Source organism: Notothenia rossii (assembly GCF_949606895.1).
Source record: "Notothenia rossii genome assembly, chromosome: 11".
Taxonomy (NCBI): Eukaryota; Metazoa; Chordata; class Actinopteri; order Perciformes; family Nototheniidae; genus Notothenia; species Notothenia rossii.
In genome coordinates this window covers 29,925,401-29,952,097 of record NC_136910.1, presented here as the reverse complement: position 1 = coordinate 29,952,097, position 26,697 = coordinate 29,925,401, and the positions used below count along the sequence as shown (strand labels likewise).

The following is a 26,697-nucleotide window of genomic DNA, read 5'->3' as shown; positions in this document are numbered from 1 at the left end:
CATCTTCAGGTGATTAAATCTGCATAATGTCCAGTGTTTCCCCTAGGTTTACTGCCTTGGCAGGGTGCTGCTCGGGTACCCCCCCATCGGTGCTGAATTTTTTTTATCCTCTGGAGCAAAGAGAGGAGCTGTGGATTATTGTTATTGATATCGTACAGTAACAACGTATTTGTACATTAAAAAGTAATAAAGTACAGTGTTACACTGTACTTTATTACTTTTATTCAAACTGTATTCCCTCCTTATCGTGTATGGAGGATGGATTGTGACACAATTAAATAAATAAATACATCATTAAATAATTAATTAAATGTGTCATTAATTAATTAAAATTGGAATTAAATACATAAATATGTGATTAAATGTGTCATTAATTCATTCAAATACGTATTCATTCAATGTAAAAACCACATATAATTATTTCACTATTTAATTAATTATTTCATGGACCTGTGTTGCAGCGCTTCATGAATTTATTTTATCTGTCAAACTCACCCATCAAAGTCAGGGGGCGGGGCTAACGCAAATCTAGTCTATCCATTGCTTTCGTCTAAAGCCTTTCCAAGCATGGCGGCTACGGAGGACATTCTTCAACTTTCTCAGGAGTTGGTGAGAGATATTTTAAACCTTGCTGAAGATGTGGAAGCAGGACCTGCTGACCCAGAGCAGGTAGCGTGTAAAGCAGAGGAGTTTATTGAAATTGTTGGAGTTATTTCCGCCCTTTCCGATCAAGATATTGATCGTAGAGTGACTGCAAATTTAGAGGAAGTACTCCACCGCTTCTCTGGTACCAGGGCGCAACAGATACAACACACACAGGGACCAGGACGTTTGGCGTTTGACATACCGAGTGCAGTCTTGGAACACCAAGTTCTTTCTGGAACACCAGTTTGTCAAATTGCAGCATTGTTCGGAGTCTCAAAGAGGACCATCAGAAGGCGTATGAAACAAAATGGTCTAAGGTATTTACACTACATTCACGAGTTTTCAGTTTATGAATGGCCGGTGTTGTGTAACAAACTCGATACTAATATGTTTTTTTTATTTGTGCAGAAAGACCGACCTCTATTCAGCAGTGAATGATGAGGAGTTGGACCATATTGTAACAGAACTCCACAGAAGACATCCAAACACCGGCTACAAGCTAATGCGAGGTCATCTGAATGCAAGAGGTGTGCGTGTTACAAGTAAGTATAATAATATATGACCTGATGTAAGGGATAATATAGAATGAGACGGTCATTTCTCCTATGTTTTGCTAACTCTATTCTGGGTCGTGAGAAAACGCAAAGCCGTTTAGAAATCAATGCATGGAGGGATTACATACGCGTGTATATCAGATGTGGGTAGTAATGAGTTACATTTACTTGAGTAACTTTTTGGATAAATTGCACTTTTAAGAGTAGTTTTAATGAAAAATATTTTATATTTTTAATTGAGTAATATTGTTCTAAAATAACAATACTATTGAGTACAATTGTTGGCTTCTCTACCCACCTGAGTATTAAATATATGTACATATAATATTTGTGCCTTGATTTATGTTACTTTTGTAAAGATTTAATATATGTGTGCTGTAGTTAAGAAGTATTGTTTAAAATACATGAATTTGAAGTTTATTCATTTATAATATCGTAGACAATCCCAATTAATTGACTGTAACCATAACAGCAGAAAGGGCAGCTTTAGCCAACAGAGATATTATCAGCTGTAGTCCCTGGCCAGATGAAAATAGACAGCCCCCCCAAAAAAGAGATTATTATTGATTACATTCATGTTCTTATTTGACAAATCAGATGTTACTCAACAGTTACTCAGGACTTGAGTGTTTTTTTTCTCCACCAAATACTTTTTTACTCTTACTCAAGTAGTTATTTGGATGACTACTTTTTACTTTTACTAGAGTAATATTGTTCTAACGTAACAATGCTGACTTGAGTACAATTTTTGGCTACTATACCCACCTCTGGTGTATGTTTTATATGTGTGTATTTATGTAGTGTTGTCAGACTCTGATCTTGCATGGTTGTTTTCCACGCCTTCACTCTCCCTGTAACAAGTTATGAGTAATTTTTCTAACCATCACCATTAGTCCGAAGCTGATTAAATAAGGCAAATATCCTACATAGTTCCTCTTGAACCTCTTTTCCTTTATGCTCCTCTAATTGTAGCGGTGTCCCTAACAACTGCGTGTTATACATAGCAGTGGTGAGAACAGACTGTAGAATGCAACGATTGACCAATCAATTTAACAGAATTGGTAATGATTACATTTATTTATACTGTATCTATTATTTGAAAATGAACTATACAGTAGTGAGCCTAGCTAATTTTAAGATAATGTTCATGTAGCCTATGTTTCTATTTGCAATGCATCCAGTCATTTTATTTGCAGTTAACTTGAAGCCAGTAGCCATGTATTAAAATATCCTATCACTAAGTTTGGTGTAACAACTTTTTTCTCTTTCAGAAAATTTAGTTAACTTTGGTTATTTTGACATGGTTCTGCACTGTAATAGTTGTACACACCTCACTATGTTATGACACTGTTTCCTCAAATTAAGTGACTCCACAAGTATTTTTGTTCCAGCACTAGTCAAGTAGATTGAACAGGTGTGAGTGTGTGGTTTTTTTATTTCATTCTTCTATCCTCAGTCTCAAGACTGCAAGACTCATTACGCAGAGTCGATGCAGAGGGAGTCCACATGAGACGTCTAAGGCTGCGTGTGTTAAGACGACGCCAGTATTCTGTTCCTGGCCCGAACTCTTTATGGCATGTAGATGGCCACCATAAGCTCATCAGGTCAGTGATATTGGCAGATAAAGAATGCATCTGTCAGTAGAATTGTTTTACAGTAAAGTTGTTTTTTGTGTGTTTACAATTGCCTTACAGGTGGAGATTTGTTGTCCATGGTGGGGTGGATGGATTCAGTCGTTTGGTGGTCTACCTGACTGTGGCTGGCAATAATAGAGCTAGAACTGTCTTGCAGAGCTTTATCGCTGCTGTTGAGCAGTATGGGCTGCCATCAAGAGTACGGTCTGATAAAGGAGGAGAGAATGCAGATGTAGCAGAATTCATGATCAGGAGCAGAGGTGCCAACAGGAATTCGCACATCACAGGAAGAAGTGTCCACAATCAGCGGTAAAAAATTGTTTGGCAACTAGGCTCACACAACAAACATTACCAGTTGAATATGTCACCCACAAATTAACACCAATTGTCAATTTGATCCTAAAAACAGAATAGAGAGGATGTGGAGAGATGTGTATGAACATGCCCTGGACCTCTTTCATCAGATCTTCACTTCACTGGAAGATCAGGGAACACTGAATCCAGACAATGAAGTCCATCTTTTCGCACTGCACCGGATCTTCCTTCCTCTGATTCAGCAAAGCCTAGATTCTTTCAGAGATGGATGGAACTTTCATGGTCTTAGAACTGAAAGGAATCAGTCACCACAGCAACTCTGGAGAAGATACAGAGAGCAAGGCCCAATGGAGGACCCTACTGAGGTTAAAGAAAGATCAAATTTTAACACTTTTTAAATAGTCTGTTTCCCTAATGGAATTATATGAGAAATGATATGCTATAAAGGTACTTTAAATGAATCATACATCTTATCAAGGTCTCCTGAGCTTTTAAAGAACAACCTGAGTTATAGTTATAGTATTCATGGCTGTATTATTTTACAAAACTATATAGGCGACCAAAAACCAACAGGGTCCATAGTGCTCAGTAATTTTTTTCATAAGAAGGCTGTTTGCTGATATGTGGGTTGTATCCCATCTTGAATTATGTACTGATTAGTTTTAACCATTTCATCATTAAGTGGCCATCCTAAAGGCTTTTTATAGTTTTTTCACTAGAGTGCCTTGGATTTTTTCTTCGGTTATTTGTAATATGTATAATTTCTCAACTGACTTAGTGACCAAAAATAACAAACTTAACCCTTGTGCACTGTTAGAAACCACTACCGACTCGTTATTGTTCATTTTAGTGGCTTTTTTCCCCCAGCCACGACTTTGATGCAGGTAGAGAATTTGCCGAGTGTATTATTGACCTAGTGACATTTTTAAAATTATATTTACAAAATTCATTTCAAATTAATGTGTCACCAAAAATCATTCCATTTTCTGTAACACAGCAACATTTATGGCCACATTTAAGAGTGAAAACATCCAACAGTGCATGAGGGTTTAATACTTTGAGTAATGAAACTAGTTTGATGTATTAAGTACAAGATTGATCATGCTTGTCCTCCATTCAGGTTTATGAAGACTATGGGATCGACTGGAATGGACCTCACAGTCTTCATGGAGGCACTGTGTCAGTCCCTGAGATTCAGCTGGCCCATGAACTCTCCGATGAAGAGGCTGCCATTTTGCCAGCTCCAGGAGTTTCTGTAACTGATGCACTTAGATCATATATAGAGACTGTGCAAGTTTTATCAAGAATCATAGCAGACTAATGTCCAACCAATGCTTTTATTTGGCATCTTAGAACAAGCAATCATATTTGTAAAATGCTTCATTCCTTAAAATCAGTTTAGCCTTAAAGCTCTTCCATCACTGTTATGAACTTGTAAATGGACTTTATGCACAGCTCCATTACTTCCTAAACTTAAAACACACTCCTTTTACTTGCTGTCTCATTATTGACCACTGAATGAATAACATGAATACTGCTCTCTTAACACTGAAAGCTGATGATGCAGAATGGTTGGGTGTAAGTAAATGGAAAAAACTATTTTGAATAAAACAATTGTCAACTACTGGACACAGTATGTTCACTGTTTGTTTTCAAAGACACTGAACTTGTGTCAATTGACCTGACCAACTGCACAGTGCACATCTGTCCGAAAAACACTTAAACAAGTCCAAATCCAGTCTGAACACTATTTATGGCAGAGACGAGTGCTTTCTCAAAGTCCATGAATGTTTTGAAATGGGCTGGCAGCTTTAGTGTTTCAAAGCATGTGGAGGATGTAGGAAGGGTTCCACCAGAAATCTCCACTTTCAGTTCAGGAGGAAGCTTCTCCCAGCCAACCCAGAACGTCAGCAGCTGTAGCCGATGAAGCTAAAAGTCAAAGTGGATTCAAGACTATATTTAGTTCAACTTAATTCATATCAATGAGACATAGAAGAGTTGCTAAAGAGAATAAATTAGCCAAATACAGGTGAAACTTGGAAAATGAGAATATCTTTCAAAAGTGCATTCGTTTCAGTAATTCCAAAGGTGAAACAAATCTCATAACATGCAAAGTGAAATATTTCAAGCCTCAGTTATAATTTTGATGATTTGGCTTACAGCTATGAAAACCAAAAATAAAAGAATCAAATTAGAATATTTTATGAAATCAATAAATGTAATCATCAAAATTATAAAAAAAAATGCTTGAAATATATTGCTTTGCATGTAATGAGTATATCAGTTTCACCTTTTAAGTTGAATTACTGAAATAAATGAACTTTTGCACGATATTCTAATTTTCCGAGTTTCACCTGTAATGTTAATTACCTGTTTCAATGAACATCCTTAGAAATCCAGTGATGCGGCACGTAGACTCTATGTCAAAGTCTTCATCATCACTGTCCTCAAGTGGCCATGTGATTTTGTCTAGAAGCATCTTACAGAACAAAGTAATTATTTTAAAAAGAACTTATTTTAGTGAAGGAATAGGCAGAATACATTCTTGGTAAAGGAAAAGAGAACCAGCTCAGTCATTGAAGATGTGTGTACATTCATCAAGTGAAGTCAAATCTAACTAAATTACTGATTTACCTGTGGTGTGAACTGCATTTCAGCCATTTTGGGGAGAAGAAGAGGGACAACATCTGGCCTAGATGTCAACAGGGGCCATACCATCACATCTTTCAGTCCTTTTCTCAACTGTTTGATTTGGCGCATGGTCCTCCCAATAACCTAAGAGGCAGAAAAATCCATATTACAGATGAAATCCTCAACCCAAATTTGCCAATAGTAGGGAAAATGTTCATAAAAAGCAAATTACTTGCTTTATAAAATCCATCCTCACTCTACTACACAATATAGCAACCCTTTATAAGACATTTTCAAGTTCTAGAATAATGTACGTACGCCGCTAATCAAATGTGTTTTCCTGGAATGTCCCTTTATTTTTCAACAAAAAAAATTCTACCTGGGTTACAAGTTAAAGAGAATGCTAGTTCTCCTGCCTACAGTCCCAAAATGCCTGTGAGAGAATAAGTGGTGCTTCATGCAAACCTGACATAACTGTTCTGCTTAAGACAATGATGGATGATGGGGAAATGCCACTTTCTAAGTTTCAGCACCTGGTGTCTAGTGCTCAAATACGGTACTAAGAGAAGTTAACAGTGGTGAACACCTAACTATCACCTTTTTAGAGTAGATTATCAAAAGGGAAATTCACACAACCAGATGAGTGTTTTTGAGCTGCTTTGATGTACTGTAGTGTGATTTTTTTTTATGAAGGATTGCATTTTGTTTATGATGATTTTTCCTACTGGGTCAACTTTTGTGAAATTGGGGTTTCTTAAATATACCATTGTTCTAATAACACTTGCAGGAATGAGAAACATTGTAGTAGTTAAACTGTATGTATTTAATGCTGGTTTTGAATAACTAACATTACTATGGGCCAAGACCAAATATGTTTAATGTTTCCATCTCTTCCTGTGTTGACATAAGAACCCAGGGTTCACAACACTTTATCATTTCAACAACTACAGCAATGAATTCCGTCAATAAATAGGGACTCACTGCATGGAGTAGAAGTTTGTTATGTAGCCATCTCCGATTTGTTTTGGTGACTGTTGGGAGATCCCAGGACATTGAAAGATCTGAAACGGCGTCCTTCTGTTCCGGTGTAAGTTCTTCATGTTCAAGCTAAAATCCAAATCATACAAGTGATTACATTTGCCCAAACAATAATTCTGCAAGGCAATCTTTTTGACATTACATACCAGTTTTATGATGCTCCTGATGTGCAGATCAGGACAGTCTTCTGTAACAACAGTTGCTGTTTCAGGGTCCCCATTGAACAGTACATGAATTACAGCAGGACTTAATCCTGTGACATGGGGGCCGTCATGCAGAAAGCTGTGGGCCAACATCCTTCCTGCAACCCGGAAGAGGTCACTTTCAATAAGCACCTCTGATGCAGCTGGAACAAGATGATCAGGTTCACCCTCAAATAGCAGTGTTCGGCCCATTCCTCCTGTAAAGTATCCAGAGATCTAGAGATTAAATCAAAAACAATTAACCACTGAAATACATTTTCATCTTTACAATAGGAAGAGACTTACCAAGATCTAGACTGAATCCAAACTGAAGTTTGGATATTATTGTTGTCATAAAGTACCGCATCACTCCCTCCCCAACAGCAACGTCACCTGAAATAAAATTGATGAATTAATTATAATTAATAAATAACAGTGGCAAAACAATGGCTGACTGATCCAGGTAACAGGATTAGGTAACATTTAACAAGCAAGGAAAAAGTAGTCAATATTGTATGTGTGTATTATGCAAGATCTTTTTTCATCAGTGATCTTCAATTATATGATTTATGGATCCCATTTAACAATTTCATATAAAAACCTGAGTGTTATAAACTTTACTGATACATTTATATTAAAAACTTTGGTAATACTTTACTTGAATGGGTATGCATAAGACTGACATGATAATGTCATAATCATGACATGACACCTGTCATGACACTTTATGAATGCTTATGACAGTCGTCATCAAGTGTCATTCGATAAATGATGTCACTTTTAATGCCAAGTTGACTTTGTTTGAGATGTCTTTGTTATGACAACTTGACATAGACCAAAACAACGTAACCTGTCATAAACATGACATATAAGACCTGATTATCAAACTTTGAAAATATATTTAGCTTTATGTCTTAACGTAACATTAAACTGTCATATATTGATAGCTTTCACATTGTAGTGTGGAATCTACAGAATTGACGAGGCATTTTGTTGGTTCTTTTTACTGCTTTATTTACGTTTTTACATTACCTTTTTTGTTGGAAATAGGTTGAGAGATAACTGGCACAGAGGACACCAGATTAGACATGCAAAAACGTTCAAAAAGTTTGATAATAAGGTGTTCTGTGTCATGTTTATGACAGGTTATGTTATTTTGGTCTATGTCAACAACAATGTCAACTTGGCATTAAAAGTGACGTCATTTACCGAATGTCACTTAATGAATGCTTATGACAGTCATAAAGTGTCATGACAGGCATCATGTCATGATTAAGACAGCATCCTGTCCGTCTTATGCACACCCATTCAAGTAAAGTGTAACCCAAACTTTATATTACTTACCAACAAGAATACAATGAAGTGGACATGCCCATTCTTGCTGCTGTTTATAGAATGACAGAAGTTCCCGTTCCCTGTCTTCTTCGGAGTCCCTTACATCCATCTTCATTCTCAGTGCTTTTCCAGGTGCATGTTCCCTTAAAAGATGCTCTTTGAAAACGTTTGCAGCTTCAGCTGGTTCCTTAATAAGCTTCCAATCTAGAAAAAAACAACAATAAAGTGATCAATTCCAGACAGACATGTTGTTAGTTGGGATGTTACCCGCAGATTAAGATATCCTCTCAGTCTACAGAAAAAGAGAACATTTACAGAATATTTTACAAAGCTGAGTTGATATAAAAACCGCTTTCTGTAAAAAAAACAAAATATTTTAACAATATATAACCCTATTGCCCATTGTTTTGTGTAATTGTATTAGCTTATCCAATTATATCTTACAGGTGTTATTTTTCTATTGACACAGTTTAAATTACACACAATCTTATAGCAACTGTATTGTGATGACACAGACCGTTGTTTGTTTCTTTGGGACCAAAATCCTCATCAATCGCTGCTGGGGCAACTGAACCCTCAGCTGATGTTGATGGCCTCACTGGAAGACTGTCAGTGACTGGAGCTGTCCCGCTATCATTTTCTTCACTTTCACCTCCCTCTTGTTCTCTTTCTAATGCCTGCATGGGTGCCCTTCAAGTTAACAAAATTGAGATTATGGTCACACTCCCTTGTTTGTGTGCACAACACTTCCCAAAGAAAAAAGAATACACCATCCTTCAATTTCTATAGGAAGTACATACCCATTGCAGCTCAATCTGTGCAGCTTCATCTCTGAAAAGGGAACTTCATTCTGGCAAGTGATGCAGGGGATTACTGGACCAGAGACATGACCTGAGCTCTCCTAGCAACAACAACAAAATACTTTTAATTAATGATTAAATGTCACCAGTGAGCTTTGTTTTAAATATGCATTAAACTGAGTGTGTGAAATTATGTACACTACACAATCTAAGGTTAGATCCTGTTGAAGTGGACGTATGTAGATTGTGGACTGTCCAATCATCGTTGATGGATCTTTCAGAAAGGCAAGTGTGTATCCAGAGCTGGGACACGGAAGTAGTGCCAGATTTCGACTACGAGTAGATCCTGCAATTTTAAGAAATTCAAAGCCTCCGCCTTTTTGGAGCTTCGGGAACACTTCCATAAGTTTGTTTGATATGACCATTGGATCGCTGTCATTCCCTGTGGAATAAAAGCACATCATATTGACTCACCAAAAACTAAGCAAATAAGCCTGTTATAACGTATTCACAACATGATAAATCAACCTAAGTTTGAGTCTAATATGAACATATGGAAATACTTGTCTATAAAAAGAAATGCCGAGCATAACTGCACAATTTCAACTTTCCACAGACAGTAGAGTACTTTCTTTATGGTTTTGCTAAAGTCTTAGTTTCTTACTCACCTAAAAATGTCACTTTTTGCTCTCCAAGTCCTGAAGAAAGAAGTTCCTGTTTATGCTGTACGCTTGGAACTTTCTCCACCTTGTGGTCTGCCAAACAACAGACCGTGTGTGTGTAGCTTCTTCGAATGACTTGTGCTGGTCGTCTCATAGTCCTTCTGGCGCCACCGGTATACGGCGCGAAAAGCCTTGCTACCTCGGCTGCAACACAGAACAATGACAACTCAATCGGTCACCAGTCAGCTAAAACAGTTAGCCTCACCGTCTATTTAAATGTAGTGGTTGCTGCGAGCTAACACTATTTTGCCGATTAGCGTTGTATGCCCGCACCATTGAACACACACAAAGCATACCGCGCACACCTACCGCATACAAACACTTTTCAATCCATCTCCAAATTGTTCGCTAATTTAACCTACACCTGTGTCCAAAGTCATTGATTACTAACACACTTGGCTGACATTAAATGACTTAGCTAAACTAAGTTAGCTTACCTTGGACAGGTGTTCGCAGTGGAGCGGCAGGTAGTGGAGCCGCCGATGTCGCCGGAGCCCCCGCCGCCGCTGAGGTCGCCGTCGGGGCCGGAGGAGTTCTGCTGAGAGCTTCCTCGACCTCCTAAGGCCCAAGCTGTTTTTTTACATGCATTTTTTATTTCTCTTTGCTATTTGGGCTTATTGGACCCTAATTAGAATAAAAACTAAGAATCATCTTTTGATATGATGTACTTTTAGAGAAAAATGATGTCCACATATGTGGATTCTTGGTCCGAATTTCCATAAAACCCAATTAAGTCACCATTGAGTAATAGAATGAAAAACTCTTTATTTCCACCTTGAACACAGCAGTGTTTTTCCTGACTGCTTTTGCATGTATTAATAACACATACACACATATTTTTGAACATGTTTTGAATATCAGAGTAAAAACAACATGGAAACATTGCACTTTTGCCCCTTTGGACAGTTAAAACTAATGCATGGATCATTTGAAAAGCTGCAACAGTGCAAACAGTAATTGCAGGATGACATTGTATGCCTGTAACAAAATATAAAACATTCAAATCATTTTTTAAATTGTCACGTTACGTACACGGTACGTACAACAAATGACGGAACGTCATAGTGAAAAAAAATAAAAATAAATGTTGCCCCTTTTTGACAGTCAAAGTATGGCTCATGTGAAATGTTGCATTCGTAATGTAAAAAATAGGATATGTGAAAGGGTGGGAACATTGAGGACAGAAGGACCCGGCCTGCTTACGGAGGCCCAGGGGTCACCTGATGACCTTCACAGAATCTCTGCCATCACACTGCCATCACCTATGTGTGAAAGGCTAAGTAACAATTGCGTTCGGTTTGCATGCACAAGAACACTTTGCAGGTCACACAGCGCACTCGGGTTCTTCCAGTGCAGCCTGGTTGTCTGCAGCGCATGGCATTCTTCAGGCCCATCATCTCTGGGAGGTGGGCATTAGCCCTCCTGTGGACCGAGACATGGGGCACCTCTGTCACATGACGTTTTACCCCTTGTTGTGCATCTTCTTCCTCTGATTGTTCCGATAGGTCAGCATCTGCACCGTGATGCTGGGCCAAGAGGATCTTTGCCACTTCCATACGGAACTCAAGGAACTGGATGGGTTTTGTCTTTGGTCCAGCACATATTGCATGGTCTTTGCGGTAGAGTAGCCAGCTGTTGGCTAAAGCCAGATCCGTGAAGTGCATGACCATCCGCATTGTCCACTTCTTAGTACGGGTGCTCATGCGATAGTAACTGATCATTCTATCGATCAAGTCAACTCCACCCATCTTGGTATTGTACTCACGGACAATGCTTGGTCGCGAAACAGTGACATATTGTTTCAACCTCTTGTCCCAGCGCTGGCAGGTGTCCTCAGGCTGTGTACCATGAACAACAGACATCAGCAATACTGGCTTGTTGTCATACCACTTCACTACACACAGTTTTCCATCTTCAGCGGACACTTCTGATGAGGTACCTCTTCCTGCGCTTTTCATGGCTTTGTCACTGGGTAACTTGTCGTTCGCTCCAGCGAGTCGGTTCTTCATTATTGTACCAGTTATGTACAGCTCCTTCTCCATCATTTGTTGCGCACCTTTGATGGTGGTGAAGAACCGGTCACAATACACTTTTGTGCCGCGTTTCAGGGTTTGACAAAGACGCTCGATGACTAAGCTTCCCAAGCCCAGGCCCTCGGGTTCTTCGACCTTCTCGATCAGTGATTGTGTACCTTGATAGAGCTCAAAGTCAAGCACAATGCCATCTGCTGTAGCACACACAAAGTTCTTAATGCCAACTGGGTTGGGCTTCATTGGCAGATATTGTCTGTACGGACAGGCTCCCGTGAAGGGTATCATTTGCTCATCAATAGATGTGCAATCAGGTCGATTCAGAGACTTGCAGCCTCGCAGAATCCGCTCCAGAAAAGGCCCCACCTTCCAGAATTTGTCAGACATCTTCAGATCTTCAGGCACATCATCATCAATTACCACTTTTATTGCTCCCCTCAGTTTGAAGAATCTGGCACGCGTGAATCTGTCAGTGATGGCAGTGATTTTAAAGGCTTTGGACCAATACATCCTAATGGTTGGGTATCGGATGCAGGACATTAAAATACAGGCACCAAAAAAGTGGTAGACCTCATCGACTGACATGTTGAGTGGGTCCCCACTCCTAGACAGTGACATGGCATTAGAACATTCTGAAATCAGTGTCATCAGATCTCTATCGATGTACTGGTCAAAATACTCTAGTGGGGTCCAGCCATGTCTGTCCAGATCGCTTTCGTCCTGATGCTGATACTCCGCAAGGTTTGGCGTCAATGGAGTAGCCTTCCAGCGTATTCCACGTCCTGCACAACCAGAATCAGAATAAAATAGTATTTAGTATGTATAGTATTTATTGCAGTAAGTTACATTTTATCTATGTAAGCAAACAAACTTGAATCTGTGTGGACGTTTACATGAAATTTGAAGATTTACCCTCAAGGCATGCTAAAATAATAACAATTACCTTGTTTGGACTCTCCCTTTTTATTTTTTTTGGTTTGGCTTGGTCCTGGTGTTGGCTCCTCAGAGTCATCTTCTGCACGATCAGTCTCAATCGGTACAGTTCGACATCGACGTCTGGGAGTGTGGGATGAACCTGTCCCTGTACTCTCTGTCCCTGTCAATGTAAATAAGCATTCTGCCTCCAATCCTTCACGTAGCCCTGAGGCCCTAACTACATAACATAAACACAAATCTACTGGGTCTTGACTAACCATTATCTGCACCACGGCGACGTTTATGTCCTCTGCTGTGCTCTGTGGGCTCAGGAATGGGGTCCTCATTGTCACTACTGTCACCCTCATCCTCACTGCTGCTTTCCTCCTGTGGTGATGGTTGGTAATTTGTATCCAGGATGGGATCATCATTGTCAGATAGGTCTAAATCTGACTTGTCTTCATCAATCAAGCCAAGTAGCTGCATAGCTTGGTGTAAAGAAAAACGCTCTGGAAATAAAAACAATGGATTTCAATGGTACTGTACAACGTTTTAATCCAACTAATTTATGTATGTATTTAGTGATTGAATTGTTATGTATTACATTTAGACAATGTACAGCCTTTTAGCTGCACCAGATATACTTGTTTTCTCATTTTACATGTGTGCATGTTTACTAGTATATTAGCTGTTTCGACGAGCTTCAGTCCATAAGTACACAAACGTGTACTTCATGTTTAGCGACATGTTACGTTCTTATTTTTACACTTTTTTTTCCAAATTTGCTTGTCATGACAAATATCCAACGCTTATATAAATATCTAAATAAGAATAAGCCATGAAATAAGGCAGGACTTCTTACCTGATCGATGTTTGTGTCTGGAGTGGCCACTTGAATCATCCCTCGTATTTGCCGCCATCTTGAATTTTTACCATTGTATGTTATACTCTTCTGACACCACCAGATGGCAGTATAAGTGTCCACATATGTGGCTATAAGACCCCAATTCAGCAGTGTACACCATTGTGGACATAAGAGCTAAAAAGTGCTGTCCACGCATGTGACCACTAAGCCTTAAGAGGTTGTCGCTGCTTCTCTCAGCAGCTCCGGGCAACTCTTCGACATGTTGTACTGCACGCATGAAATTCGTCGATGTAGGTGCAGGCATGGGTGCAGGACGGAGTCTTCCACTTGACCCAACGTACTGTAGCCTATAGGTGAATAGCGCCATCCAGTGTATCGGGGTATTTTCACTATCAATCCATTATCTGGAATCCATCTGTCTTGACTTGATGCGCTGGGTAACCAATCAGGTGTTAGAACCCGCCCCCTGACTTTGATGGGCGAGTTTGACAGATAAAATAAATTCATGAAGCGCTGCAACACAGGTCCATGAAATAATTAATTAAATAGTGAAATAATTATATGTGGTTTTTACATTGAATGAATACGTATTTGAATGAATTAATGACACATTTAATCACATATTTATGTATTTAATTCCAATTTTAATTAATTAATGACACATTTAATTAATTATTTAATGATGTATTTATTTATTTAATTGTGTCACAATCCATCCTCCATAATCGTGTAGCCTACACTTCTTCCTTTCATTGATACATTTAAATCACCTGTCTACAGCATATAACATACCTGCTGCAACCCTGTGCTGCTGCTGCTTCTCTCTGCCTCATCCTCTATTGCTGGAGGCAGCTCCACCTCATCTGATCTCTGATATGAAAGCAATTGTGTTATGATCATATTGAGCTATTGGTGTGAGTCTAACATTAAACAAGCAGTCTGCTTGTCATACATTGCTGACGACAAATTGTAATTTGTTGAGTCACTGCCGCTAAATGCCAGTAGCATTAAGATAGCAAATCCTGCATTAGCCTCACATCAACAGGTGTAAACAGAACATCCAATTATCCTGAGCTAATTTACTGAATAAACCAACTCACATCTCCTGTCTTTTTTTTCACCCAACTCATTAGACTATTCTTCTGCTGGCGTTGAATTGTTGTTTTCTGTCAAATTCAATGCTGTAGTTCAAAACCGCGGTACCTGCTCACCATCTGTGAGCTATTTTTAGAATGCGCACGCTACGTTAATTGTCGAACCCCGCCCTTCAGAAACAGAGCGGAGGGAGAATGTTAATACGCAAAGCAGTGGACACTGAGGCCCCGGCCCCACGAGGACAAAAACGGTCGTTTGCGTTACTGTTTAGTGTCATATAGACCAGTGGTTCTCAACTGGTCAGGCCTCGGGACCCACTTTTTACTTGGTCAATAGATTTTTAGAAATACTAACATAAACTATGCATTCTGGCACACTCTGAGAAGAAAATAAATAAATCTATTACTACCCGACATATTAATAATATTTTATGCCATTGTTAGTTTTTCACTTTGTTCTGACATCTTTCTGCGAGAAGAGTAAAGAGGAGATGACGTTTGGCTTACTTTAAATTGTGGGTAAGGGTAGATAGCTCCCATTGCTCTGTGACCTGTCAATCATCAAACCGGGGGTCATATTTCATTATGTGTTCATTTTTATCTGAAGTTGTACCCATGGATGTATAAAGAAGAGTTCTACCGCAAAGTTATTCTCCGTGGGGACTTCCGGCAACAATCTTGATTCTGATTGGCCAGAAGACTCGAAAAAACCTCAGCAAAGATATTTTATTGAGAAGATTATCACTATGTGACAGAAGTTTTCAAAACCGTTTATGGTCTCCGGTACTTCCAGTCCAACGCCGACTGCATGCACAGCGTTAGAAAATCGGGCCTTCAAAATAAAAGTTTGACTTTTCCCCCCCAAGTTTTTTTCTTCACTCACACATCCGCCACCCACTCGAAACGGGTCCGGGTCGCGACCCACCAGTTGAGAACCACTGATATAGACCGTTCGGCCACACGAGGACGACCGAATATGACAGTAAACAACTGCGGAAACGATAACCAATCAATCAATCAATCAATCAATGTTTATTTATATAGCCCAATATCACAAATGTTACATTTGTCTCAGTGGACTTCACAGTTTGTACAGAATATCAGTATGACAATACGACACCCTCTGTCCTTAGACCCTCACATCGTACAAGGAAAAACTTCCAGAGAAAACCCCACAGTTTAAAGGGAAAAATGGGAGAAACCTCAGGGAGAGCAACAGAGGAGGGATCCCTCTCCCAGGACGGACAGACGTGCAATAGATGCCGTGTGTAAATTGAAAAGATAATACATTTGCAACATAGGTAGTCCAAATGTTTGGAAATGCATGTGTGTATAATAAGAAGATGAATCCACGAGGATATCCATCCAGGACTTATGATCCAGGACCGCAGCCACGACTCAAGATCCAGGACTCGCAATCCATGACACAGGACCGCAGGATCATCCATGACTCCGGATCCCGGCGTATATAGACACCAAAAAGAAAGAAATTTGGGGAAGCTGGGTTAATCGGAACATGAGAGTACACAGGTATAGACAGAGAGAAGGAAGAAGTAAGATGTCCCCCGACAAACTAAGCCTATATCAGCAAAACTAGGGGCTGAATCTAATCAGCCCTAACTATAAGCTTTATCAAAAAGGAAGGTCTTAAGCGCACTCTTAAAAACGGATAGGGTGTCTGCCGTCCGAACACAAACTGGAAGCTGATTCCACAAAAGTGGAGCTTGATAAGAAAAGGCTCTGGCTCCCATTGTACTTTTAGAGACTCTAGGAACAACCAACAACCCTGCATTCTTGGAACGTAATGCCCTAGTAGGACAATAGGGTATAATGAGTTCTTTAAGGTAAGATGGCGCCTGCCCATTAAGGGCTTTGTAGGCGAGAAGAAGAATTTTAAATTCTATCCTGTGTTCTATAGGGAGCCAGTGTAAGGCAGCCAGAACAGGAGTAATGTGGTCCCTTTTCCTAACTCTGGTTAGTACACGAGCTGCAGCATTTTGAATCAGCTGAAGCGACTTGACTGACTTCTTGGTACACCCTGATAATAAGGAGTTACAATAATCCAGCCTTGAAGTAACAAATGCATGGACTAGTTTCTCTGCATCGTTTTGAGGCAAGATATGCCTGATTTTTGCAATGTTACGTAGATGGAAGTAGGCGGTCCTTGAAATGGATTTTATGTGGGTGTTAAAGGATAAATCCTGATCAAATATAACACCAAGATTCCTTACAGTCTCACTGGAGGCCAAATTAATGCCATCCATAGTTAATATATCTTTAGATAATTTGTTTCGTAGATTCTTCGGGCCAAGTACAATAACTTCAGTTTTGGTCGTGTTTAACATCAAAAAATTTAAGGTCATCCACGTTTTTAAGTCCTTGAGGCAGTCTTGAATTTTATTTAGATGATTAATTTCATCAGGCTTGATTGATAAATATAGTTGAGTATCATCCGCATAACAATGAACGTTTACAGAATGATTCCTTATAATATTGCCTAACGGAAGCATATATAGGGTGAACAAAATAGGTCCAAGCACTGAGCCCTGTGGCACTCCATGGCTAACTTTGGTTTGCATGGAAGATTCTTCGTTGACACGTACAAACTGAGAGCGTTCAGATAGATAAGACCTAAACCAGCCTAAAGCAGTTCCCTGTATGCCAACTAAGTGCTCTAGTCTTTGCAATAGGATATCATGGTCGATAGTATCAAATGCAGCACTAAGATCGAGCAAGACAAGAATAGAGACAAGTCCCTTGTCAGAGGCTATTAGAATGTCATTTGTGACTTTAACCAGAGCTGTCTCTGTGCTATGTTGTGTTCTAAAGCCAGACTGAAAATCTTCAAATAAATCATAGTTTCTTAAGTAATCACACAGCTGTTTTGCGACTGCTTTCTCAAGAATTTTTGAGAGGAACGGAAGATTAGAAATAGGTCTATAGTTGGCTAAAACCTCTGGATCGAGGTTGTGCTTTTTAAGAAGCGGTTTTATCACTGCTACTTTGAATGATTTTGGAACATAGCCTGATAATAAAGACATATTCATAATATTTAATAAAGAAGTGCTAATTAATGGAAAAACTTCTTTTAACAGCTTAGTTGGAATCGGGTCTAAGATACACGTTGATGGTTTAGAAGAGAGAATCATTGAATTTAATTGTTCAAGGTTTATGGCTGAAAAGCATTCTAGTTTACTATCTAGTGTAATATTATTAGAACTTACGTTTCCGGGAGCTGTTGATAACACTATACTGGTCAAAGGCAAGAGGTCATTGATTTTGTTTCTAAGAGTAACAATTTTATCGTTAAAAAAGCACATAAAATCATTACTACTGAATGCTATGGGAATAGAAGGCTCAGTCGAGCTGTGGCTCTCTGTCAGCCTGGCTACAGTGCTGAAAAGAAATCTTGCATTATTCTTATTCTCATCTATTAATGAAGAGTAGTATGCTGCTCTCGCTTTACGCAGTGCTTTCTTATATTCATTGAGAGTAATATGCCAAATTAAACGAGATTCTTCAAGTTTAGTGGAACGCCATATCCTTTCAAGTTGTCTCGACTTTTGCTTTATTTTGCGGGTTTCGGCATTATGCCATGGAGCTAATCTATGTTGTTTTATTTTCTTCTTTTTCAAAGGAGCAACAGAGTCTAATTTTATTCTAACGGGTCCCAAGGTGGATAGAACGGCATACGCAACGCACGGGAGGGTCCGACGGCCCCGTGTGTGCGCCCTATACGATCATTTTGTGATAATGATGACGCAATAGCCCCGACTGTCCCCACCTCTGCTGCTCACCCCCGCGTCAAAGTAAACTGCACACTGAATTCAGATTATTTATCTTTCTCTCGATATGGACATAAACGCGAGTGAAGGCTAATCTGACAGGACGGAGACACGTTACTTTGTAACGCGTTAGTCCCAACACTGGCTGTGATGCAGCGGTGAACGGAGCAAAACACACACTTCAAGTCAGATCATCACCCTTAGCTATTTTAATTACGTCTCAAACTACCTAAACTAATTATAAATATGTTTATTTTTACTGTTGGCCGGGTCACTCATTACTGGATCAGCTGCTGCATGAGACAGACACTGACACTGTCAAGAGAGGGAGGAAAAAGAGAGGCTCCGTGTATTTTATTATTATATTATTTAGAGTCGTTGTTCATTTGTTTTAAAGCTCAATAAATAACAAAGAAGACCTTTGACCGGCACTTTTATAATTTTGTCCGGAAAATTTAAACTTTAATACACGTTGACTGGCGAAAAACTCTGCCCGGTTCCCTCGGCCCCCACCGCGGAGAATAAACAGAAGTGCAACCATGAAAACCATGCTTCTTCGCTGCTTTTGTGGAGGAAGTTACAGTGCCACGTACAGGCTCATGCATATGTACTGCAGCTTCTCCAGCGGTTGGAGCTAAACGGAGCTGTCTCGTGTGGACAGACACTATCCGGTGAATATTGCGTGTGGACGGAAGCTGTTTTGCGTTTGCGTTAATCCTATGCGTTTAGCCGTATGCGTCCTCGTGGGGCCGGGGCCGGGAACATGCACATACATTGGGTAAATAACATAGGCGTTTAGTTTAGAAGGGCACATGTTCAATGTGAAAAGTGACCGTAGATAGATTACTTCAGTTGCAATTTGGTGCTATAAATATATATTTTTTAAATTAAAAAAACACAAACACCTTGAATTTCAGGGAGGGCGCGGGGCGCCGTTGGCAGGGCGCAGCGCCCCGCCAAGACAATGGTAGGGGAAACACTGATGTCCCTGTACAATAACATTCGAGCATCATTTTGTAATCCAGTGAGGAAATTCAAGACCAGTAAATATTGATTGATTAAACAACACTAAATAAAATGTTAGTGTTTTCTTCAAACTCTGAGGCTACCTCAAAGACAAAACAATTGTCTGATGATCTTTGTTGAACAAGGTCTGATTGTCCTGTACAATGTGGGGTATTTTTTAAATACTTTACTAAACCACATTCAATATTATGTTAGACACAAGTTAGTTATTGCTCACATATCAAAGTCTTTCCATCTGCAAGATGGAAGAATAGCTGGGTGCTGCCTGGAGAGACTGATGAGGGACACAGGCTGGCGTCAGCAGCTTTCCACACAAAGCCATCACATCTTCTCTTCCATAGTCCTCACTGTCCACTGGTCAAAAGAGTGAACATCGCAGCTGTCATGTTAACCCTTTGTTACACAACATACAACCAAGATGTGTCAAAAGTGACCCAAATTAGTTTTAATTGTAAATATCTTTGCAATAAATTACTTTAACCATTCAGGATTCCAGGTATTCCTCAATTAACCTGTTTTGGATCAACACTAATTCTAATTTTTGTTTTTTCCTTTCTTACTTTTTGAATAAAAATCATGTTTTTATCACCACACTTCTAAGGCACAACATGGGTCGAACATTACCCGTGTAACGTCCGAGGTGTTAAGGCTTCAATGATACTTCTGTGTAACAAAAACTCAGGAACTAAGTACTTTTTGGAGCGTCCCAGATAGCGCCTCCATTTATTATTGTTGAGTCACACCACGTTCTCCTTCACCACACAAGGACAGACTGCGCATGCTCACCACACATGACCTCTCAACCCAATGCTTACATGCATCCCCCCTTACTGAAAGAAATGTCCCCATTTCCACACACATGGTGAGAACACAACAAAACATAAAAAATAATAATAATGCACATCCACAGCACAAATAAAACATCAACTTGGTATGACATAACCTATTCCCCTGTCCTGCACACTTGAAACATGAAAAAAAAACACAATTATGCAGCATAGAATACACAGGAGAAAAGAAGCACACAAACATGTAAACACCAGCTACTCAGCCCATAACAAAGTCCATAAAGCGGACAGGAGGCCGCGCTAACCTCCCAGCCCGGGACACCGTCGGTGCGGCTTGTTCGAGCTCAGGGGAATCACCAGCTCCAGAACCCGGCCCAAGATCACTGTCACTTTCCCCATCGGAAAACCTCAAGCGTCCAGAGCTCTGGGGGGAGACTGCATCTTGCAACGGAAGAGGCTGAGCAAGGTTTAAGAGAGACCTTGATGGTCCCTCCAAGGGAAAGGCTACCGGCAGGTTGTATTGCCGTAGTCTGTCATAATGGACAGTTTGGAGAGAGGCTTCATCCCCAAACGGGCTACTTAGTTGGTACGTGACCCCCACTTCATCACCCCTATCCATTCGCCTCTGCACCAGATAAGGCCCCTTCCAGTGGGAAGCCAGCTTACGGCGGCTCCCGGTGGGATCATTTAACCACACCAAATCCCCGACTTCATGTGGGACGTGCCTCACTCTGGCATCATAGTACGAATGCTGTTTGCTGCTTGCAGTACAATTGTTATCCCTTGTCTGATCAAACGCCACATCCAAGCGTCTGAGAAGGGAACCAGCAAAGTCTTCCCGGGGACCCTGCACCAGATCATCCCGCTTTGAACCCAGCAAAACATCCACAGGAGTCCTGGCCTCCCTGCCATGCGTGAGAAAATACGGCGTGAAGCCTGTGCTGGAATGTACACTGGTATTGTACGCAAACGCGACCTGTGACAGAAAAGAGCCCCACTCCCCCTCACATGATAGAAGAGATTTCGCCAACAGATCGATAAGTGTCCTATTAAACCTTTCTACCATGCCATCAGACTTCGGATTGTAAGGCGTGGTGTGCGTCTTCTTCACACCGAACATTCCGCACAAATGCCTCACAACATCTGATTCGAACTGTCTGCCCATATCAGTGTGCAGAGTTTCCATTACCCCATGCTCCAATATGTAGTTCTGGAAGAGACACTCTGCGACCGTGGGGGCTTTTTGATCGGGGATGTCATACAGATTTACACATTTTGTGAAATAGTCCTCAACAACCAACACATACCGGTTGCCTTTTGATGTGACCGGCAAACTCCAATATGTCAGCCGCCACAGGCTGGAGAGGTGCATGCAAAGTTCTCATTGGGTTATGGTGTTTAGGCACCGGGGACTTCCTTCTCTCAAAGGCATAACATTGGTCACACCATGATCGAATGTCACTGTGCATGGAGGCCCAATAGCACACACTTCTTGCGCATGCCAAAACGCGTTCATATGCCAGGTGAGCAGTCAGTGGAGCGCCATGCAAGTGTCCCAGGACCTCTGGAACTAAGACAGCAGGAACAACAACCTGAATAGACTGCCCTGCCTCAGACAGCCAAACAACTCTACATAAAAGTCCCTCCACAAAATTCAGCCGGGGAAACTCATGCCAAAGTCTCTTCACACCCTGACTAGCATCTTTTAACCTCCATTTAGGGTGCCGTTGGCCATGCTCCAGCCAGGCCAAAACTTGTCAGATGTCTGCATCCTTTTGTTGGAGCTCCCTAATACCGGAGCCATAATGTTACAGAGTGAGGATTAGGGTCTGGTCCACTGAAGACCCTGAGTCAGGAGAAGGAGGGCCTGAAATCGGTCCCTGGGCTTGGGCCGTGGCAGGAGTCCCCACAGCACACACATCACTAGGACCACTGTCCCAAGTTCCAGGGAGAATTGTACTCAAGGGAGCGGATGTGGCATCGAGACTGCCTGAATTCTCAAAAGCTTCAGGGGTGTGAGGCCTGCGTGAAAGGGCATCTGCATTTGTGTGTTTGGCCCCACTCTTGTGCACAATCACCCAGTCGTATGGGTCCAACTCCAGAGCCCAACGGCTACGACGCCCCGTCCTGTCATTGTCAACCTGAAGTCGTCGCAGACCCAACAAAGGTTGGTGATCTGTAATAATTGTGAAGGGGAGAAGACCCAAGTAATGCCTGAAATTACGCACTGCCCACACGATCGCTCACAGCTCCCTGTCATAGGTAGACCAACGCCGTTCAGCTGCTGTGAGGGAGCGACTAGCGTAGGCCACCACTCTCTCCAGGCCATCCACTTCTTGTGACAGCACAGCCCCCACAGCAATCTGCGAAGCATCTGTACACAGCACAAAAGTCTTGGTGAAGTCCGGGTGACACATGATAGGTTCGGCACAAAGACCATCCCGCAAAAACTCAAATGCCTCCTGGCAATCCGCCGTCCAATGAAAAGGGACATCCTTTCCCATCAGATGGTTGAGTGGGGCAGCACGCTGGGCAAAACTCCTCACAAACCTCCTATAATCAGAGCAGAGACCCAGAAAAGCACGCACCTCTGTAGCGGACCGTGGAACTGGCCAAGTCTTCACCTTATCTGTGTTACGGGGGTCAGGACGAAGCCCCCCGGCGGAGATGACGTGACCAAGGAATACCACGTGATCATGGGCAAGATGGCACTTCCTGGCGTTCAATCTAAGCCCAGCTGCCCCAATCCGAATGAAAATACGATAATAAGATACGATAATACTTTATTTGTCAGATCGAGTCTGAAGTTTGACTTGCATCACAGCAGCTCCATGTCCAACATCAACAGACAAGTATCCAGACACAATACATGAAACACAAACAACAAAACCTTTAACGTAAGAGCACAATCAGTGAGAGAAAACATGCTCAAGAGCCTTCAGCGTGCATTTGATCTGGGATTTAGCTCTGTATTTACTGTGAGGATTGACTGATGCACAAAGGAGTGCTTCAGTCTGACTTTATTGAATCGTGGGACCCTGTATATCCGATTAGATGGTAGCAGTTCATATTCACTGTTCAGAACATGGTTTGGGTCAGAGATGATGTTGTTGGACAGCCTCACTAGGTTGTTATGATAGGCTGAGTCATAGAGTCTCTGACAGGGTTGACCAACAATCTTTGAGCAGATTTTTAATAGGTGGAGCAGTTTTGACTTTAAAGCTGCTGACAAACATTTGTACCAGGTAGTATTGCAGTACTGCAGAATAGACATGATCACAGATGTAAAGAACAACAGAAGAATTGTTCTGCTCGCCCCAAAAGACCTAAGACGCCGGAGAAAATAAATTCTTTGTTTTGTCGTTTTGCACATATATTCAATGTGATCCTTCCATGACAGCAAGTGGTCAATCATTACACCCAAGTATTTATATGAAACTCCCTGCTTGATTTCATCTGTATGGATGACAATGGGGACTTTATGGGAGTCAGATGGTGAGCCAAAAAGGATTTCCTCAGTTTTCTTGGTGTTGATCTCAAGAGCATTGTTATAAGTCCACTCAACCACCTGATGTACAGCCTGTTGGTGCAGCTCAGGGTCGTCTTTGTTACTGAGCAGAGATATTATTGCAGTATCATCAGAGTACTTAATGATGACTTGATTTGGTGTGTTGGTACGACAATCATCAGTGTAGAGAGTAAAGAGCACAGCTGAACTCACACAGCCCTGGGGGGCCCCTACATTGGTTGTGATGGCAGATGACAGGGTTTTGTTAACCTTCACAAGTTGCTCTCTACTAGTGAGGAAAGCAGCATACCAGTAAATCAGGTATGGATTTACTTCCATTTTGGCCATTTTTGACCCGAAGATGTCTGCTTGTATTGTGTTGAATGCTGATGAGAAGTCTAGGAAGAGGGCTCTTGCATAGGTGTTGCGTTTATCTAAATGTTTAGTGATGATGTGAACCAGAGTGGCCACAGCATCTTCCGTACCGCACCCTTGTTTATAGGCAAATTGGTATGGTGAGTGGTCCGCAGAGGTGTCTCGGGTTCCCCGCTCACGTGGAGACCATTCCCTGGCACCAAAACCATCCTGCGGTCTGCGCTGAGGAGAACGGCCCCTGCTGCGGTCGTCCCTGTGGAAATCCCCGGTGGTAGATCTGCAACCAAACCCGCCACAGTCACAGTGGCAGGCACCCTCTGACGATCCCAGGTCAAGGCGGAGCTCCCTCTGCTATTCTCAGCTCCACGGCTATGTGCTCTCAAGTCTTTCACCTCAGTCTGTAAGTTGCCACCTTCAAGGTGAGGCGTTCAACCACATTTATGAGCTTATCCGTGGTATTAGCATTACAGTCGAAAACACCAGCTGATGGTGAATTTAGCGATGCAACAACAGCAGGATGCGGAGGACAGTAGGGCAAACCAGGCATGTTCAACCTCATTGCCTGCCTGGCCCGCTCACAACGCCCAGCAATTATCAACACCTCCTCCATATCAGTCGCCCCCTGTTCATGGCATTTTGCTTGAAGTGCAGGACCAAGGCCAGCCAAAAAATGTCTGAATTTCTCACCATTTACTGCAGCGCGGTCATAATCGGGAAAAGCCTTAGCCACGAGTCTGGAAATGTCCGCCGCATACACCTCCAAACACTCATTCACCTGGCGGGGCCGTACAGATACACACGTCTGGAAATAAAGCAGGAACTGTCTCTGGCCAAAAGCCTCCGCCAGCTTCTCCTTCACACGTTCGTAATCACACTGCACATCTGCCGGCAAGCTGTCCCACAGCAGGAAAGCTGCACCGTCCAGTCTGGTAGGTAGAATGTTCAGCAAGGTAGCTGCGTAGCTCGTGCACCTAGCACCCCTCGTCTGAGCACGAACAGCGGCTTCAAACTGTCTTATCCACGTAGCGAACTGCCTCCGGCCGTTGCCCCTAAATATCGCCGGCAGCTCCACTTTAATATCATTACTCACAGAACCAGTCCAAGAAGCAGTACATCCGTTATAATCGTTTTTCATATCGCCGTCACTCTTTATTCCTCCAAACGTGAAACTCCGGCGCTAGCACCATTAGCACAGCTAGCCAGCAGAGCCGACCAGAAAGTCCAGTAATTGTCCACACAAAAAAATAATCCAAGAGCAGATAAAACACACTCCGATACCGCTGCCACCAATGTAACGTCCGAGGTGTTAAGGCTTCAATGATAATTCTGTGTAACAAAAACACAGGAACTTAGTGCTTTTTGGAGCGTCCCAGATAGCACCTCCGTTTATTATTGTCGAGTCACACCACGTTCTCCTTCACCACACCAGGACAGACTGCGCGTGCTCACCACACATGACCTCTCAACCCAATGCTTACACCCGTATTATTTTGCTATGTTATTTCATGCATGGCTGAGTGTTTCTTTACTATACATTCTCAAAAATAATTAATTTTAGCAGTGATTTGGACCAAGCATGTATGATGTAGTAATACAACAACTATGTTAGTTCACACAGTGTTACATTAGCTTGTCATGTTAGTTTGTAATGTATAGAGCAGAGATAACTAGCAAGTTAGCCGAACGTTAGCGGTTAGCTGTTTATGCTATGCTAGCTGTTGGCTACTGAACATTAACAAACTAGATTCCGCTGTAAGAAAGCTGTGAAACTTTACATTAAACTTGGCGACAACACTGACACCCCACTGCATGTTCATGTGTAATTCTCCCGTGTCGGAGACGAGAGGGTGGGGGGGGCAGCACTGCAATAAACTGTAAGCTAACGTTAGCAGCCACCTGTTAAGCTAGGTTTCCCGGGCGCAACATCTTGCAAGAAACAGCATCTCAGGGCTTCTTAACATTTAACAACCTATTAATGATGCATACCAACTTAACGGGAAGAAACTCAGCTCACTAGAAGAAGAAACGTAACCTTAAATAAAAAATAAAACATTCACAAACTAAGGATTATCTAAATACATTACAGTTGCAGGACTCACCAGATCTCAAGTCTTCTGTTCTTTGTTGACGTCCCAATGCTCATATTTAACGTGTAGATGTAAAACTATCCCGATATTAATCCATAAACTCCTGCAGCAAACATACAGACCGACAGCTGGAGGAGACCCGCTCAAACTGACATGGATGTTTCAAATGTGAACGACAGGCGTGGACAGTTCTCATTGGCAGGTTTCTTCGATTATGTTTTTATTAACCAATCAGGAGTGTTGTGGACTCATTCCAAACATGCCTGACTTGCCTGCCGTGTTCTGGCTGAATTCTATTTCAAGTGCCTTAGCTCTGGCTGTCGGCCAGAATCCGAAAACCATACATTATACTTTAAATCTAAGGTTTA

The 26,697-nt window shown here is 41.5% G+C and overlaps 3 protein-coding genes across 11 annotated transcripts; 1 reads left to right on the top strand and 2 right to left on the bottom strand.

Moving 5' to 3' along the window:
• The first annotated feature begins 252 nt into the window (after positions 1–252).
• Positions 253–4,777, top strand: LOC307025183 (uncharacterized protein). Of its 2 annotated transcripts, none has more exons than XR_013804103.1 (6): positions 253–962; positions 1,054–1,187; positions 2,656–2,803; positions 2,894–3,142; positions 3,298–3,513; positions 4,269–4,777. XR_013804103.1 is itself a non-coding variant. In XM_079659798.1 (6 exons), the coding sequence occupies exons 1-6, from the start codon at positions 568–570 to the stop codon at positions 4,467–4,469; spliced, it is 1,398 nt and encodes a 465-aa protein (XP_079515924.1). In that variant the 5' UTR covers positions 258–567; the 3' UTR covers positions 4,470–4,777. The 2 variants fall into 2 exon arrangements, 1 of the variants encoding a protein (XP_079515924.1); XM_079659798.1 differs by having other exon boundaries at positions 258–962; positions 3,243–3,513.
• LOC307025181 (uncharacterized protein) lies at positions 4,467–10,427 on the bottom strand. 7 transcript variants are annotated; one of them, XM_079659792.1, is made up of 12 exons: positions 10,294–10,427; positions 9,803–10,000; positions 9,338–9,576; positions 9,135–9,235; positions 8,852–9,024; positions 8,344–8,538; positions 7,306–7,392; positions 6,964–7,217; positions 6,761–6,886; positions 5,783–5,923; positions 5,519–5,627; positions 4,467–5,101 (listed from the first exon to the last, which is right to left on the bottom strand). In XM_079659792.1, the coding sequence occupies exons 2-12, from the start codon at positions 9,948–9,950 to the stop codon at positions 5,085–5,087; spliced, it is 1,590 nt and encodes a 529-aa protein (XP_079515918.1). In that variant the 5' UTR covers positions 9,951–10,000; positions 10,294–10,427; the 3' UTR covers positions 4,467–5,084. The 7 variants fall into 7 exon arrangements, with proteins under 7 accessions (XP_079515918.1, XP_079515917.1, XP_079515920.1 ...); XM_079659791.1 differs by having other exon boundaries at positions 4,467–5,077; XM_079659794.1 differs by having other exon boundaries at positions 5,519–5,617.
• A 174-nt stretch (positions 10,428–10,601) lies between these two features.
• LOC307025180 (piggyBac transposable element-derived protein 3-like) lies at positions 10,602–26,485 on the bottom strand. Of its 2 annotated transcripts, XM_079659790.1 has the most exons (6): positions 26,342–26,485; positions 19,789–19,925; positions 13,664–19,533; positions 13,080–13,310; positions 12,830–12,982; positions 10,602–12,668 (listed from the first exon to the last, which is right to left on the bottom strand). In XM_079659790.1, exons 3-6 carry the CDS (start codon positions 13,719–13,721, stop codon positions 11,119–11,121), a joined length of 1,992 nt encoding a protein of 663 aa, XP_079515916.1. In that variant the 5' UTR covers positions 13,722–19,533; positions 19,789–19,925; positions 26,342–26,485; the 3' UTR covers positions 10,602–11,118. The 2 variants fall into 2 exon arrangements, with proteins under 2 accessions (XP_079515916.1, XP_079515915.1); XM_079659789.1 differs by having other exon boundaries at positions 13,664–19,925.
• Between the last annotated feature and the right edge of the window lie 212 nt (positions 26,486–26,697).